Here is an 18,189-nt window from a genome sequence, read left to right as displayed (position 1 = left end):
TGCCGATATTCTCAAAATTCAACATAAAGATTTTTACCTCTGGGTGTTGGGGTTTACGGGGATCCTCCAGCCCTTGATCTGACTAAGTTCGGTATCTGAAACTTCGATGTGCAGGGGCAGTTTAGGAATCCAGACTTTCACCTCGAGCTGGGCCCTCAGGTAACCATAAGTGAAATTCACCAGCATTCTGACCCGTCCCCTCATCTCTTTACCGTTCACATAGACGTAATCACACCTGTCTGACACCTAAGAGAAGAAATAAAGAGCATGTCAGTGGTGGAGAGGCAGGAAAAGAACAGTACATTGATCTTTTCGAGACACCTTCGTAAACTTCAGATTACCAAAATCAATACAGTGCATCCGAGAAAAACACACTAGGTATATTTGAAATGGACTGACAGTGAAATCTTTCTAGCTCATATTGAGGAAATGTTATATTTCAAAAAGCGAGCCTTGACTCTCTGTAGAAAGTTCTGGTTTAAGCATCGCCTTGAGTTTATGGTTTAAAACAAAGAGTTGGCGGAAATATTCACCCACACAGACTTGGGTCACAATTAAATATCCCACATCTTTAGATTTCAGCGTTGCTTTTTTATCTTGGCTTCTACAATCTCTCAGTCTTTCTCATCTCTTTCAGTTGTTCTACTGGTTACCTTTGAATGAAAAGATAAAAGCGCTACTGGCTTTCTCACATTTAACAGCACTACAGATGTTCAAGATGAAAACAGCACCCTGTTATCTAAGACGGAAGACTGAAAGTATAACTACTTATGTGTGTGTGGGTTTTCTTGATCATTTCTGACAAAAGTCTTCTTTGGAAATGTCTTTAGTTAAACATACATTATTAATAAATCAAATAAATTGGAGACATTATAATGTTTAATCATACATTATAAGTGTCTATGTCTGATAAATTGATTTTATACCATTATACTGACATCTGCCTGTATATGATAAACATAAAATTACTCTCCATGATGAATCAGTTCATCACAAAGTGCTTCCACATTCCGATTTATGTACTTTTATAGATATTACGAAATGCAAATTACCTTTTCTTAAACCTTAGCGCACCTTTTAATATTATGATATATATACAGTATATGTGTGTGTGTGTGTGTGTGTGTGTATATATATATATATATATATATATATATATATATATATATATATATATATATATATATATATATATATATATATATATATATATATATATTTATAACGGCAAATTATAAAAAGTTGGGACTTTATATATATATAGCTTTTTATAAATCATGAGCTAAGTGTGATCTCTTGAAATGTCACTTACAATAATATTTACTGTCATCATGGCAAAGATCAAATAAATCAGTTATTAGAAATAAGTTATTAAAACTATTATGTTTAGGAATGTGTTGAAAAAAACATTCCAAAAGGAAGTGTATAGTGTCCAGTAGCTCCATTGACTTCTCTGGCTCCATCGACCATCTCACAGTGGAAATGTGCACTATGGTCAGATGAATGAGCATTTTAGGTATTTTTGGGGAAGGAATGAACCAAAATTACAATATTGAATGTGTTTATTTTGAAAATAAATAAACATCATGGTGCACATTATATAATGTTTGTTGTTTTGTATGCAATAAAATTAAAGTCAAAGTTAACGTGTGGTTATTTCTGGTTCTTAAATTTGACTGGCGTTTTCCAACCATACTCTAGGATTTTTACTCTAGGTAAAGTGCTAACATTACTCAACCCTGCATCATTCCTCACAGTGAGTATCATGGTGGAGATTTTTTTTTTTTTGCAAAAATGTATGTGTAGCTTCTACAATCACGGTTTAATTATAAGGAATTGAAAATGTGTTTTAGCAATTTCTAAGAATCTCATTATAATTTACAAAGCACACTTTCTATATCATTCTAAGTATTTTTTAAACATGAAGTATTATTTGTTTTGAGTAGATCTATAATGGCGATATTTAGGGTTAATCATCTGTTATTCGCTCCTGAGCAATTAGATTAAACTGAGGGGGATGATCAGTTTCATAACTTAATATAAATTCAATGCTATCAAAACAATGCCATTGTCATTTTCTTTTGTAAGACATTGCAACGTTCTACATAATGGAATGACTTTTTCCTAATACTAAAATATTTTATGAAGTCAGTTAATTTGTAATCATGCCAATAAAATGGTAGAAATGGCACTTTTGTTCATGTGATACTTAGATCACATAAATATAAAAACAACAACTCTTACAAGGCATTTTTACCTTCACATCTTGAATTATAGGCTCATTCTAACAGGCTTCATCCTGCAGTAAATATTTGTGGCACTCAAGAAATGTGTAATGCTCTAGCACTGCTAAAAACCAAAATTATGACATTACAGCAGGCGATAAATATCAAACAGTCCTTTAGATTTCTGCATCCTAAGCTGTCTAATGTGCCTTGAATTGAATACTGTACCACACACACTTTCATGATTTTTCTTATTTTACAATATTGTTTATCCCTCTGGCTGGATTGAACATATGTTTGAGATGCCTGTTCTAATGCTACAGATTGAGGCATACTTAATTTTCCTCATTGCGCTCAGTTATTCATACACTGCTTTTAAAATATAACGTAGGCCACACATGCACTCTTCTGCCCCAACACACTCATTATACTGTGTACTCATATAGAGTGCTCAGCATAAATGAGTACACCCCATTTTGAAAATTAATATTTTTACTCAGTGAATATAGGTCCTATATTTTGGTGCATTTGAACATATCTGATTTATTAAACAGATATATTTATTAAAATAATATTTTATTCACTGAACATCTTTAGAAACAGAAAGACTACATTTAAATTCATGCGAAATATTACAAAAAACATTTTATAAAAAACTGCAAAATTTCGAAAACTTGTTTTTTTGTTTCTCTCGATTTTTGCTGTTTATATTAGCATATAAATTTGAGCTACTCATTTTTGGACCGTTATCGTAAGTTATTTTGTTAGATTAGCTTCAGATTTGGCTTTTGTAGTGATTCATCTAATGTATATGCACAAATATATTATTTTATTGCATCTTATAGAAAATATAAATTTAAATAAAAGATTTGTGAGGAGTTCACTTATATATGCTGAGCACTGTATACTACAGCACAAGTGTCAAACTGGATGTTCCTGAAGGGCCGCAGCTCTGCACAGTTTAGTTCCAACCCTAATTAAATCCACCTGATCAAACTAATTGAGTTCCTCAGCCTTGTTTAAAACCTGTAAAGCTGGGGTCACACTAGAGTTTGTGTGTGTGAAAATCTGTCTTGCGGCGCTGTGAAAAGGGGCGGGATTAAACAAGCTTATTAGACATTTAAAAAAGCTAGCGATTGCTCTATGTTTTACATTTCTGTCCAGAGAGGTCATGTTTTCCTCGAATGGTCTCACGCAGTGAAGTGACGCGATTTCGCAGGTCAGAGTTCACCAAGCTTGAACTTTGCACCGCAGCAACTTGCAAAACTTAACGCATGACCCTGCGTTTCCGGTCTGATGCATTCGCGTGCGTAAAGATGGAAGTTTATGGGAGGAAAAGCCCAGTGTGACCGCAGCTTAAGATTTTTAAAGTTCGAACTAAAGTTCGAACTAAACTGTGCAGGGCTGCGAGTTTGACAGCCCTGTACTACAGTATTCTCATTTACTGTGATCTACACTATTTTGGGGTGTAACATTTTTACACCTAAAGTTTTTGAAAAATTTCACAAAAGTTGTGAAATATCTGTTATATTCTTAAAGATTTAAGATAAAATTTAAGCTAAATTCTTAATGGATGCAATAGTTATTCAAAATCAATGATGCAAATAATGAAAAATAAAAATAGTTTGCTCAAATAATAATAACAACAACAACAACAATAATAATAATAACAGAAGGCATGTCTTTGTAAACCACAACATTAGTCTAAAACTACATCATAGCCATGTCATCATACAAATTTCTGTACTTTTAAACCACCAAAACCATAACACACACAAGCAAATGCACACACATGATTTTATTGGTAGTTTACATTTTACAGTTAGTCATTTAGCAGACGCTTTTATTCAAAGCAACTTACAAATGAGGACAAGGAAGCAATTTACACAACTATAAGAGCAACAATGAATAAGTGCTATAGGCAAGTTTCAGGTCTGTAAAGTCTAAGAAGGAAAGTATTAGTAGTATTAGTATTTATTTATTTATTTATTTATTTATTTATTTATTTATTTATTTATTTATTTATTTAATTTTTAATTTTTATTTTTTTTTTGGGTACAGTTAGTGTGATATCCAGAGAGGCAATTGCAGATTAGGAAGTGAAGTGGAGACTTCAAGTTTATGATGAGTCTTCATGTTTATGATGAGTCTTCATGGGTGTAATGTATTTTAAATAGTAAAAAAAATCAACTAATTTCAATTGCTCCACTTTTACAATGTAGATTGAGTCAACGCAGAGTAAAATCAAAGTTCTGGTAAATTAAAACTGTCTCAGTCCAGTTTTCATAGTTAGGTTCAGTTTAGTGTTAAATTTTTTCTGCTGAAAGTCCAAACACTAAAGAACAAGTCCATCAATGCGCAGCTTCACAAGTTCCAGACCAAGCAAGCCAGTGGTGAGGAACAAACTTCACCAATTGATGAAAGTGAAGGAAAAAAAACCTTAAAAGAAACCAGACTCAGATGGACAATAACGCTTATCATATTGCCCTACCACACCCCTACCCCTAAACCCAACCCTTACAGGAAACCTGTGATAAAATTGAAATGTCAAAATACCTCAAGTATGATTCTAAGTGTTTTGAATTACAAGAGCAGAAGACATGTCCTCATAAATCACCTCAATAGAGTAAAATTAGGTCATATACCAATGTGATTAAACAAATGACTGTCCTCGTAAACCTCCAAAACCAGTACAAACACACACAAAGTGCATAAATATGGATGCACATGGCATATACAGCTGAGACAGCCACCAAAAGCCAGCCTTCCTTTCTAGATGGCAGCTGGAGAAAAGGGCAGCAGTTCTGTTAATAATGATGAGTAAATACAGCGGCCTATCTTAAGACACACACTCACAGAGGAGACAGAAGGGCCATCTCATCCTCTTACAGAGGAGTTATGAGGCCACATTTCAAAACCATCCGTTTCATAAACGCTGGTGCAATTACTTGGCACAGTGGTCCCTTCTGATGCGGGCCTCAAATCACTATGACTGGCTCCGGCCGACTTTGATTCTTCTAACCAGGATCTGACAGGGATGGAAACTACAGAAGCAACACACACCATCAAAGTGTGGCCAGCAGCACAAAGATAAAAGCATGCAAAAGCACACAGCCTCACACACACACACATATGCGCGCACGCCGACACGTGGCTGCAAACCCAAATTTTGTGCACAGCCCTTTCATATTAATCGAGCTCCTAGGCTCTTTTCTTATATTTGTAAAAACATTTACGTTCCTATTTTTTCCTCATAAGGAATATTAAATCTCAGTCTGTCAGGGTCGGAGAGCTGCACAATCATTTCATGCTCCCTGTAGAGCAATTAGAAGATTCAGATCTCACCGATATAAGTTAAAAAGCCACTGGGCTCTTTCCATGTTTACAGTACGCTGACTTTTTAAAAAGCAGTGTAGAGACACAAATCCCATGATATTTCCATTTTACTAAAATAAGAATACCATTTCCCAACTAATTGTGACACCCAAGAAGAAATATTATTAGAAGCCTGTATAAATAATATAAATACACAACACTTATTTGTGAGCCTGGACCACAAAATGAGTCTCATGTCTCATGGGTATACTTTTTTGCAGTAGACACAAATGCATTGAACGGGTCAAAATGATTTATTTTCCCTTTTTATGCCAAAATTCTTTATAATATAAATTTAAGATCATGTCCCATGAAGAAATTTTCATTTCATACTGCAAATATCTAAAAATTAATTTTAGATTGATATTCAATGTTGATAAGATTCTAATTTGGACAACTTTAAAGTCTTATCTCTCAGTATTATTATTTTTTCTCAGTATTGACTTGCTTATTTAACTTTCATATAATACATATGAAATCAGAATTATTAGCCCCCTTCAAATTTTTTTCTTCTTTTGTAAATATTTTCCAAATTATGTTTAACAGAGCAAGGAAATTTTCGCAGTATGTCTGATAATATTTTTTCTTCTGGAGAAAGTCTTATTTGTTTTATTTCGGCTGGAATAAAAGCAGTTTTTAATTTTTTAAACACAATGTTAGGGACAAAATTTTTAGCCCCTTTAAGCTATTTTTTTTCTATATAATCTACAGAACAAACCATCATCATTATACAGTAACTTGCCTAATTACCCTAACCTGCCTAGTTAACCTAATTAACCTAGTTAGGCCTTTAAATGTCACTTTAAGCTGTATAGAAGTGTCTTGAAAAATATCTAGTAAAATATTATGTACTGTCATCATGGCAAAGATGAAATAAATTCATTATTAGAAATGAGTTATTAAAACTATTATTTTTCGAAATGTGTTGAAAAAATCTGCTCTCCATTAAACAGAAATTGGGGAAAATTTTCCTTGCTTTGTTAAACATCATAACGCATTTTGTCCATTTTGACACACTGCTATTCTCTGGCTCTGCACAGATGTGATTGGCTAGAGCAGTGTTTTTCAACTGGTGGGTCGCGACCCAAAAGTGGGTTGTGGGAACATTAGTAGGTGTGTGTGTGTGTGTGTGTGTGTGTGTGTGTGTGTGTGTGTGTGTGTGTGTGTGTGTGTGTGGTCAAAAAAACAACAAATGTTTCATTTGTAACTTATTTTGATTATATCAGACTTTTACTTTGAGATGCATGCACGACAACCGTACTATTAAACATGTGAAATTTAATTTAATTATAGGAACAAATATGTCAAAGCGCGAGTACAACCCAGAATACGTAAAGTATGTGTTTACATAACGTACTGTATATTGACAACAAAAAAGGTTTAAAACCTTAATGTGTCATATGTAGTGAGGTGCTCTTACAAGAGAGCATGAAACCTTCTAAATTAAAATGACATTTAGAAACCAAACATCCCAGTTGCAAGGAAAAACCTGTGCACTATTTTCAAAGACGATTTCAATAGCTGAGGGCATCACAAAAGTGCCGAATATCTTCATGTTCAAAACAAGTACAGGCACTCCACGCATCTAACTGTGTAGCTCACCGTGTAGCAAAGGCCAAGAAAGCCCACACAATAGCAGAAGAGCAAATAACTGGTGATTATTATAAAAACAGTTATGATTATTTTAATCATTTTACTTTAAGTTGCTGGTTTGCTCTGTTTAACTGGATCAGTGTTAATGTTTTATTAACAGTTCAGTTTAGTTAAAGGTAACCTAACTTTTATTTTTATTTTTTTACCCTAACCACTGTTTACAGTATTTGACATTTTTACTCTGTAATATTTCTATTATTTGATACATTTTGTTAAATGACAGAGATAAAGTATTGTTTATTTGTAAGTCTTGGTGATTTTCTTATGATTTATCTGTCACTACTTGTGTATGTTAACAAATAAATACAAATGAATTATGATTCCTAAAATGATATTATAGTTCCTAAAAATTTGGGTCACGGCTTGATGACCATCACCCCCAAAATGTTGGTCCCATAGCCAAACAGACCCAATGTGACTTGACGGACCCACAGTGTCGCCCAGTCTCAAAACATGAACATGCTACATGCACTTCATATTTACACTGGATTGCATATTGCCCATATGTCACATACGATCACATTTCAAATGAAAATGTTCCAAAACCATATGTTTCATGCATATTTCACATAAGTTTCATACATATTTTACATGTGCTTTTACTAGAACTGCACATACATGTGATTTTTATGCAAGGAAATGAATTGTTAAATCAAGTTGTATAGCAATTTAAATTCCATTAAGAATTAATATTGCCTTTAATGCTACAAAATTTGACAAACAGTTTCTTGTATTATCCTCAATTGTTATGTAAATGTGTCAACGATTTAGTGTAAACAAGGCTATATACACTGTGTAAAGGTGGTTTACTTGCATTACTATGAATGGGGTAAATTGCAACACTCAGTATGGCCACTACAGTGATGAAAGTCATGCCTCCCAGTCAGATTAGCCAGTCATTAATGTTTAGAGCTTTATAGAATCTTTATAGGGTTTGTACAGGTTTGCTAGTTTTTTACAACATTCCCTGTCATTTGGTGACTACTGCATGCTTGGCCTTCAGGAAAAATGACATCTCATCCCATCCCATCTACATATCATGGATTTTCAATGGATTTTTTGTGTTGTCGTCTTTTTTTTTCTGGGTTTAGACAGTTTTTTTTTTTTTTTCAAGCTTTTTCTTTCATGTGCACTGGTTATATTTAAACCATTTACACTTGTGAGCATGTGCAGTAGCTGGAGCAGACTGGTAACAGCACATTTTAATTCAGTTCATTTCTTCTCTTTTGCACTATTACAATGTAGATTGTGTCTGAGAAGCTACATATGAATATGTAAGAACATATGAAGAATAACATTTTTCAAATTGTGGATCTTTTTAGCAATTCAGGCAGGGATGACAGTCAGAGACGTGCAGAGACCTTTTAAGGGGCAGGGGCTCAAGTGGAAAAAAGGGCACTTTTTAATTAAATAATAATAACAATAAGTAAATGTTTAAATAAATAAATATTTAAAGTATTTTTCACCCTAAATTCGCCATATACTCACCTTTAAAAGGATAATTCATTCAAAATGAAAATTCTTTAACCATTTACTCATCTTTCCAAACCTGTTCAACTGTTTTCCTCTGTTGAACACACAAAATTATTTTTTGAAGAACGTAGGAAACCTGTAACCATTGATTTCATTGTATTTGTTTTTCTCTGGAAGTCAATGATTTAGCTTTCCTCAAAATATTGTCTTTAGTGTTCAACAAAATAAAGAAACACAAAGATTTGGAAACGCTTGAGGGTGAGAACATTCTAATTTTGGGGTGAATTTTCCCTTTTCAGTCTATTATATATATATATATATATATATATATATATATATATATATATATATATATATATATATATATATATATATATGTGTGTATATATATATATATATATATTTTTTTTTTATTATTTTTATTATTTTTTTTACATTTAAAAAAAAAAAATTCTGCTGCAGTATTTTGGAAGAGTGTTGGACACACTGATAGCCAATTCTTGATAGCCTTCACAATGATAGCCAAACTCTTACAGCCTCCTCACCTTTCTCTTTTACTCCACCCACATAGAGTGAGAGCAGACCAATAAACTGACAACAGTTTGACAATTATTGCAGCAGTTGGACAACATAATGTACTTTTGAGGCTTTTCAGTCGAGAATGTAGTTGTTTAGATTGCAACTATGCAGTGCATTTATAAGGATAGTGCCTATTTTAAATATTTATAATCTCTAAGATACAGCGTATCGGCTTCCACCAGCCTGTCATTGAGCAGTGCAAAGACAGTTGACATTGTCCATCCACAAGATGATGACAGAGACCACAAAATAAGCCCTTAGTGGAGAAAAGATTGGTGTATTTTCTAACTACAGTTGATCAAAACGACGATGCAGTGGTGCAGTAGGTAGTGCTGTCGCCTCACAGCAAGAAGGTCACAGGTTCGAACCTCGGCTCAGTTGGCGTTTCTGTGTGGAGTTTGTTGTTCTCGCTGCATGTTCTCCCTGCATTCGCGTGGGTTTCCTCCGGGTGCTCCGGTTTTCCCCACAGTCCAATGACAGTACAGGTGAATTGGGTAGGCTAAATTATCTGTAGTGTATGAATGTGTGTGTGGATGTTTCCCAGAGATGGGTTGTGGCTGAAAGGGCATCCGCTGCGTAAAAACGTGTTGGATAAGTTGGCAGTTCATTCTGTTGTGGCGACTCCGGATTAATAAAGGGACTAAGCCGGCAAGAAAATGAATGAATGTATGAATGAGTTGATCAAAACATACAATTGGTAAGTGACATTTTAAATCAACCTCTCTCTCTTTTTATGTTGCAGTGCTGTATTTGTGCCATAGTAAGTGTAGTGTATTGAGTGTGAGATTGGACTCACAAATCAGCAATGTATGTATTTTGTGTTGGCCACTCTTTGTATAACTCTAAGTTACTTTTGGGTTGGCTAGGATATACTTTAACAGTAAAGTTGTCCCTTAAATAGAACATGCATGCACACACACATACGGCTATATTATTAGTAGTTTTGCACATGCTTGATAATAGTAATGTAGAATGCTGGTGTACTCAATAATAAATTTCAGTTAGTACAAAATGCAGCTGCCAGAGTACTTACCAGGTCTAGAAAATATGATCATATCACACCTATTTAATCCTTCTTACTCTGGCTGTCTGTTTCATATTGATTTTATAATATTGCTTCTTACCTATAAAGATTTAAATAATCTATCTCTTGTTTATCTAACCAACCTTCTGTCTCGCTACAATCCAACCCGTTCTTTAAGATCTCGAAACTCAAGGGTTCTGGTAGTACCCAGAATAGCAAAGTCTACTAAAGGAGGTTGAGCCTTCTCATTTATGGCTCCTAAACTCTGAAATAACCTTCCTGATATTGTCCGAGGCTCAGACACACTCTCCAAGTTAAAAACCTGAATAAAACCTATCTTTGTAGTAAAGCATACACACAATGCATCAAATAATAGTATGATGCATGAGTGTGCTCCACGCAGAGGGCTTGACAAACCACCTGTAGAACACATTCCCCCTGTCTTAATGGACCAGGCATTTTATTAGAACAACTCAAATACATTACATGTTTGTTTCTAAGTTTGTTTATATACTGTAACTACTATTTTCTTTTATAGCACTTCATTTGTGCATCTCGTGTTTAACTACACTATAAACAGCAGCTATGCTAATTATTTTCTCTTTATTGTCTATTTCCACCTGGGGATACTAATCATGAGGCCTCTAGAGTTTATGCAGTACCATTGATGCTATCCAAGACCTGTGAAGACATAATGCCAAGGTATCCATAAACCTTGACCAGACCATATTGTGATGCTGTGGCAGTCATGGAGGAGCGGAGATAATAAGACCGATTAATGACAGATCCCAGTGACAGACGAGTCTCCACACTGATCCCGTGGGCTTGATCACCCGCCGATGACCTATTTAGGTCTGCAGTTCCTCACAATGGACATCCAGTGTTCTTAAGCCTCCAGCACCTAGACTGCAGCTCTGCACAGGAAGTTTAACCAGAGGAGAAATGGTTATGCCCAACGGAGCCTGGTTTCTAGCGAGTTTTTTTCCTTCACTTTCGCCAATTGGTGGAGTTTTGTTTCTCGCCACTGGCTTGCTTGGTTTGGGACTTGTGCAACTGTGCATCAATAGATTTGCTTTTCAGTGTTTGGACTTTCAGCAGTGAAAATTACTGAACTTCAACTCTGAAAACTGGACTGCCACAGTTTCAGTTTACTAGATCTTCTATATCAAGCTGCTTTGACAAAATCTATATTGTAAAAGCACCATATAAATAAACATAAATTAAATTGAATAGTTCTAAATAAATAAATAAAAAAAACTGTATAAATTTCACTGAGTTTAGTTCAGATCTGTGTGATAGAAATGATCCACTGAAGTACAGATATATCAATGTGCAGCACCACCAGCCCCAACCAGGCAAGCCAGAGGCAACAACATAATTAGAAGTAAATGGAAAGGTCAATTCAGATTTTTAATGTTGATTTGAAATGTGTAATTTAACTGTGAGTTCAGCAAAGCAGTTTTAGAGATTTCAAGATTCCCAAATTCATTTAGATAGAACCAGTTCTTGAATGAACTGCCTGGGCCATTGCTAATATGACCAGCGAAAACAGGCTTGGTGTCTAAAGTACTTTTTAAATATTCAAATATTAGTTTGACCATGAGAACTTTTTTTTCTGAAAGGTGAGCACTTCTCTTCACTCAACATTTTTCAAAAAAGAATTCTGATTACTGATTTTTAACAGATTTTTCAACACTTTCTGAAGGTTATACACGTCTCTTGAAAAAATGTATTTAGTAACCTGGTGAAATCTTATCTAAAATGTTAACATATTAATTTGACCTTGTGATTATTCAACATTTTCTGAAAACATGTCTTTTAACTCACCATTTGTTTTAAAGAGTCTGAAAAGAGTGCCTTAAATTTTAGTAAACGGTTGAAAGATCTCCAAAAATGTTAAAATATTCATTTGACCTCATGATTATTCAACATTTTCTAAAAATACCTTTTTGCTCCCTCACAGTTTGAAACACAATGACTCATTTTGAAGAGTTGCAGACCTTGTTTTGTAAGTGCAGTGTATGTGGAGAAGAGACTATTGAATAATATCATTATAAGTACTGAACAATTCAAGAGTCATATCCCTGGCTCTGTGTGAATATCACACACACACACACACACACACACACACACACACACACACACACACACACACACACACACACACACACACACACACACACACACACACACACACACACACCCACTCATAGGGCAGAGTGAGATGTCTAATCCAGTATCAGAACATCATGGTGAGCTGCTTTCTTCACTTAAGGGTTGTTAGAGCTGTGAGAGTTTGTTTCATGCTTGTCTGATTGATAGAGTTGTGTGCTGTCAGTGTTTCCCCCTGCTCTGTCTCTAAAGCTTTATCACTGTAAACTCAACAAAGTCAGTATGTGAAGATGCTTACTCTGTCTTCTAGCGCTGCCAAACTTAATGCTTTCATCATACTAGATGAACAGGGGCGTTTAAACCAAATCACAAGGGAATACAGCTGTTTTAACGTGTAATGATTTGTTCATTAGTTTAAGTGCATTTTCCATGTAGTGGCCCAGCTAGCAAAATTCATGTGGCTCAAATCCGCCCCACACCAGACACTTGCATTCCGGCCCACATAGCGCATGGAATGATGGCACTTGGCTGGTCCCCTCCTGTTTGCCAGATCTGGGCCACAATTAAGCCATTGTAATATCACATATCAGCCAGAATTCAACCAAATGAACCAGAACTGACTCTATTATAGGCCATAGCTTGCTTTTATTCTGGCCCAAATCTGGTCCACACCAGACACTTACATCTGCACCACATACTAAATGAAATGATGGCTCTAGGGTGGTCCAATCGTGTTTGTTAGATCTGGGCCACAAACAAAGCAAAGCAATAACCCGTATTTGCCAGAATTCAACCAAATAAGCCAGAGCTGACCCTATTCTGAGCCAATGTTTGATTTTATTCTGGCCCAGATCTGACCTATTACTTCTAATAATTGGTGAAACATTGGTAAACCTTAGTGAATTATATTATTTCATCACAGGTTGTGCCTCACTTCATTTTGTTTGCTATGATGTACAAACTTTGCAAGCAAAGTTCTTAAGTTACAGCAGCCCAAAAGAAAAAGTGTATTTAGAGGTTCAGGGCTATGAGCCCAACTAAAACAAACACTTTTCTCCATGATGGTGACTTTAATCTATGTGGTCCACATGTGTTTTAAGAAAACAGGGCCCCATTTGACATATCTCCTCTGGGCCGCATTAGGCTCACAGCCACTTTAGCTAGAGATAACTGTGCTAAATATTTGATAAAAGTGCCCCACATTCATTTTAGGAAAACTGGGCCCCATTTGCCATATCTTCTCTGGGCCACTATAGGCTAACGGCTGCATTGGCCAGAGTTTACTGTGCAGAACATTTGCCAAAGGTGGCGCAAATATGTTTTAAAATAACTGGGCCACATTTGCCATATTTCTTTGGGCCACATTAGGCTCACAGCCACAATACTCAGAGCTTACTGTGTCAAATATTCGCCAAAAGAGGCCCACATATGTCTTAAGATAACTGGGCCACATTTGCACTTACACAACTTAGCCACTTTAGGTTTAGACACAGATTACCCTTAAATGACTATGCCACTATTTTGCCAATTTTGGCCCACATTCATCCTCAGTAATTTGGGCCAAATAAATCATTTTCCACATGGGCCACATTGGGCTCTCATTTACATTACATTTTGCCATAAGTGCCAAATCTTTGCTTTAAATGGCCCATATGTGAATTTGAATCTTTGGCCCCCCTTTGCCATTGTACACGTGGGCTACTTCAGGCTCACGTTCATTTTGTCTGGGCCGAAGGAAGACCACCAGTGCTGCATAACTGCCTAAACTGGCCCACATTCGTATGCTATCTGGGAGACGTGTCTGGATATGTTTGTAACACTATTTTATTCAGTTAAATCAATAGTTCATTCACAATTTATCCCAAAATGATGGAGAAACATCATCTTAGGCAGGGTATGAATAAATGGATGGATGGATGGATGGATGGATGGATGGATGGATAGATAGATAGATAGATGGAAAGGTACAGGAAGTATGTTTGGGTACAAGGGCCAAAGGACATATATAACTACAAAGTAAACTGCAAGAAGATTCTAGCAAGTTCACCACAAAAGCTTTGATTAATATGCCACATTTTAACTATTCCTACATCACTAACTCAAATCTACAATTACTGACACACACAGGCACACAAACACACAACACGCCATTAATCACAGCCATGGACGTCCAGAATCTCCCTCCACAATGTTACAGCCATGACTATTCAATCTCGAAAATTAACTACCTGTCAGCCACATCCAATCAAGCTGCCGTCTGAGGAATGCGAGGACCGGACCTCTACATGTGTCTGACTGAACAGGTCTGACAGCACAATTAACCAGGTCTTAAACTACAACTCAGCGGGTCTTCAGTGAAGGAGGAAGTTATTTATAATCAAAGGTGAAATGCATCCAAGAAAAGTACATTCAACTTTTACTTTCTCCTATTTATATTAAACACTTCATCTGCTCCGCCGGACACAGTTGGACTGCTAATGTTTCTCCACATCGACTGTCTATGTCACTGCTTTCAGGAGAACCTGTAATCTAAACTCACCTTTTTTATGCGGTCATCAGTTTTACCTGACTGGATCCCAACAGTGCTTTACATCAAACGACTCACTGGCTCCATTGAAAAGATTCCCAGATAAAACTCCCCTGCGCTCTTTCTCACATCTACACTATACAGCATCAAGGTATATTGCCCAAGAATCATTGATTCCACACACACACACACACACTCAAATGCACACATACTCTTTCCTCATGAACGTTTGGTCAATAAAATTTCGTTTTTACTGCAGATCCTTTGCCATCTTGGAGGTTTGAATGTATTCAAATATGACATTTTATTAGGCACTATTATTTTACGTGTTCAGTGTAGCACTGCTGATGAGTGCATTACAGTTTGTGCAGACAACATCTATATATTATACACTTGAGATGAACAGATTGGCCAACTAGAAAATGGAACTGGGCTGCCTTTTCCAAATAACTATGTGACTCCCAGTGTAACTACCAGCACCAAAGTACCAACAGAACAATGTAGTACCAAGGCAAGGCAAGTTTATTTATATAGCACATTTCATACACAGCGGCAATTCAAAGTGCTTTACATAAACATGAATAAAACAGAGAAGTATAGGAAAAATAAAAACAAATAAAAAAAAGTATTAAAAACAGATAAAAAACTGATTAAATGTGTTAAAACAGGTTATAAAAGAATGAAAAAGAAGAGAAAAACACAATAGTGCGATCTGTCGGACGCAGCACAGTGCTCATTCAGTAAAGGCACAGCAAAACAGATGTGTTTTCAGTCTTGATTTGAATGTGCCTAATGTTGGAGCACATCTGATCATTTCTGGAAGCTGATTCCAGCAGTGAGGGGCGGAGTAGCTGATTCACCCTGCTTTGACTGAACTCTTGGAATTTCTAGTCTAAGTGATCCTAAAGATCTGAGAGATATATTAGGTTTGTATTCAGTGAGCATCTAAAATGTATTGATGTCCTAGGCCATTTAGTGATTTATAGACAAGTATTAGTACTTTAAACTCAATTCTGAATGTAACTGGGAGCCAGTGTAAAGACCTGAGGAGAGGTGTGATGTGCTCTGATTTCCTGGTTCTGATCAGAATCCTGGCCGCAGTGTTTTGGATGAGCTGCAACTGTCTGTCTTTTTGGGAAGGCCAGTGAGGAGGTTGTTACAGTAATCCACCCTGCTGCTGATAAAAGCATGAAAAAGTTTCTCTAAGTCTTTACTGAAAACAAAGCATCTGATTCTTGCAATGTTTTATAGCGAATGATGCTCCTCAAGGGGAGCAACAATTAGTAGTAGATTTGTGGATTTTTTTATATAAGTTATGATTGTAATAAACAATATAACAAGTATGGGGGGCTGTGTTGTAGAGTAATTGTAACTGGAATTGTACTTTACTAAGTAGTAAAGAAAAGTGTTTTTACTAGAGAACAATTTTATTGCTGTAATAGTACTTTTACCATGTTATTTTCCTTCAACCTGCAGACATTACATTATTTGTGTATTTTTTTTTTCTTATCTACAATGATGTTGCTCCATAAATGGCAAATAATTAAACTTACACTTAAAACCCCCCTAAAAGAAAACAGGATTGATGTAATCTACATTTGTTTTTCTGCTGGTTATGAGGTGGAATACTTTTCACAGTGTAATACCAAAGACTATAGAGTACACAATATACTATTAACTATTACAAGACACCACTATACTATATTCACTACTAGCTATTTCGTTTGCCTCAAATTCTTATTTACTGCTTATTAAAACTAAACATTACAAATTAAATCTAAATATAGTAGTTGCTGTAGCAGTTAAGTTAATGTGATCAATAATACTGTATTTGTATTCTGAATTCTTACCTTATTTGCACTGTTTTAAAGATAAAATTGTATATAGCAGAAAACGTCAGCAAAAACCACAGTAGCAGAAAACTTACTGTAGATCATAAAGAGCATGCTAAAACTCAAATGAAATTCCTACAGTAGCTAGCAATTGCACACATAAGAATACTGAACACAACTTTTACAGAAAGGCATAAGAACAAGAAGGAAGATACCAGTTTAAAGAAATGTTAGCAAAGTAATTGGTCATTATAAAAAGCACCTCTTCATCCACTCATCGTTGAGCACAATCTCCATACTGCATTTACTCTTAACATAGCAAAAGCTCTTCTAAACCGGAACAAAACATTAAACACAAAAATGTCTCTCCCTTTCTCAGCTTGTTAAAAACCCTTAAAGATATAATTTATTTGAACATTTGCTCTTCATTATAAATGCTGCTCATTTGAGTCATCAAAAACCCTCATGGTTTTACACAAAAGCCTTAATCAGCACAACACTGGAAATAAAGAGTTCCTTTGACTCAGAAGGATCATGTGGCACTGAAGACTGGAGCAAGGACACAGGCAATTTGCTGTTAGCATCACATCATTATATTACTTTTTAAAAGTATTTTTATTTTATTTTATTTTTTGTCTTCATTGTGATAGAACAGTAGTAGATGGACAGGAGGGATTCATGAGCTGGCATTTCTACTAGGGACCCTCAAAGAGCAGTTTCACTAGATGCTGGCACACTGCCCACAAGGCTATGGGTACTGACAATATATTACCAATATAAACTGCTACATTTAACATTGTCATTGGGTTTACTGTTGCTTTAATCAAACAAATTTTGCCCTTGTTTGATCTTAAAAAAGCTGCATATATGCAAACGATCTTTCACAAAGCACTAAATGTGGAAAAATAATTTGATTTGACAAGTGAATCAAATTTATTCACTCTTTTTTTTTCTTTGAGTGCAATATGAGTCAGACACTCGTTCTACTAACCCAAGCTCATTCTGAAAACGTAGTCCCGCGGACGTTTCTGGAGACTGTGGTTTATGTAAACGGAGGTACGTATGGCTATTTTGTTAAGCAAACGCTACGGGGCGGTGTGACGTTGTTCCTCTTCGTGCTCGCTGGCTGACAGCTTACCTCCGCTTGAAGGGATTTCCCGCCGCAAGCAATTTGTCCAGTTAGCTCGTCGTGTACGTCATCGGAGTGGAGACGCGGAGAGGAGCTGACCGTGATGACGGCGACAACCGGGTTCGAGTCCGGGGAAGAGCGGTTCCAGAAATCAGAAAAAAACAGAATCCAAAAAATAAAGTGAACGAGTTCATAACAGGGTGAGAATGTGGTGAAATCTGAAAACGTGGCCTTTTTTTTCTGGACGGCTTTTGTAAATC

At 35.8% G+C, this 18,189-nt stretch overlaps 2 protein-coding genes and 1 long non-coding RNA gene across 5 annotated transcripts in view; 2 read left to right on the top strand and 1 right to left on the bottom strand.

The window, feature by feature from the left end:
* The window catches only part of si:dkeyp-14d3.1, a 592,968-nt gene that overhangs the window by 66,193 nt on the left and 508,586 nt on the right, over positions 1–18,189 (bottom strand). Inside the window, exon 6 of the mRNA XM_087265101.1 lies at positions 38–246. Within this exon, the coding sequence (XP_087121227.1) occupies positions 38–246 (209 nt within the window). The remainder of the gene's footprint in view (positions 1–37; positions 247–18,189) is intronic.
* The window catches only part of LOC141375881 (uncharacterized), a 215,957-nt gene that overhangs the window by 79,593 nt on the left and 118,175 nt on the right, over positions 1–18,189 (top strand). The window lies entirely within an intron of this gene.
* The window catches only part of LOC147842761 (uncharacterized), a 159,261-nt gene that overhangs the window by 83,417 nt on the left and 57,655 nt on the right, over positions 1–18,189 (top strand). The window lies entirely within an intron of this gene.

This window comes from Danio rerio, chromosome 8 (assembly GCF_052040795.2).
Source record: "Danio rerio strain M-AB ecotype USA chromosome 8, GRCz13ab, whole genome shotgun sequence".
Classification (NCBI taxonomy): Eukaryota; Metazoa; Chordata; class Actinopteri; order Cypriniformes; family Danionidae; genus Danio; species Danio rerio.
Note: the sequence above shows the minus strand (reverse complement) of the source record. Positions and strands in the feature narration are given on the sequence as shown.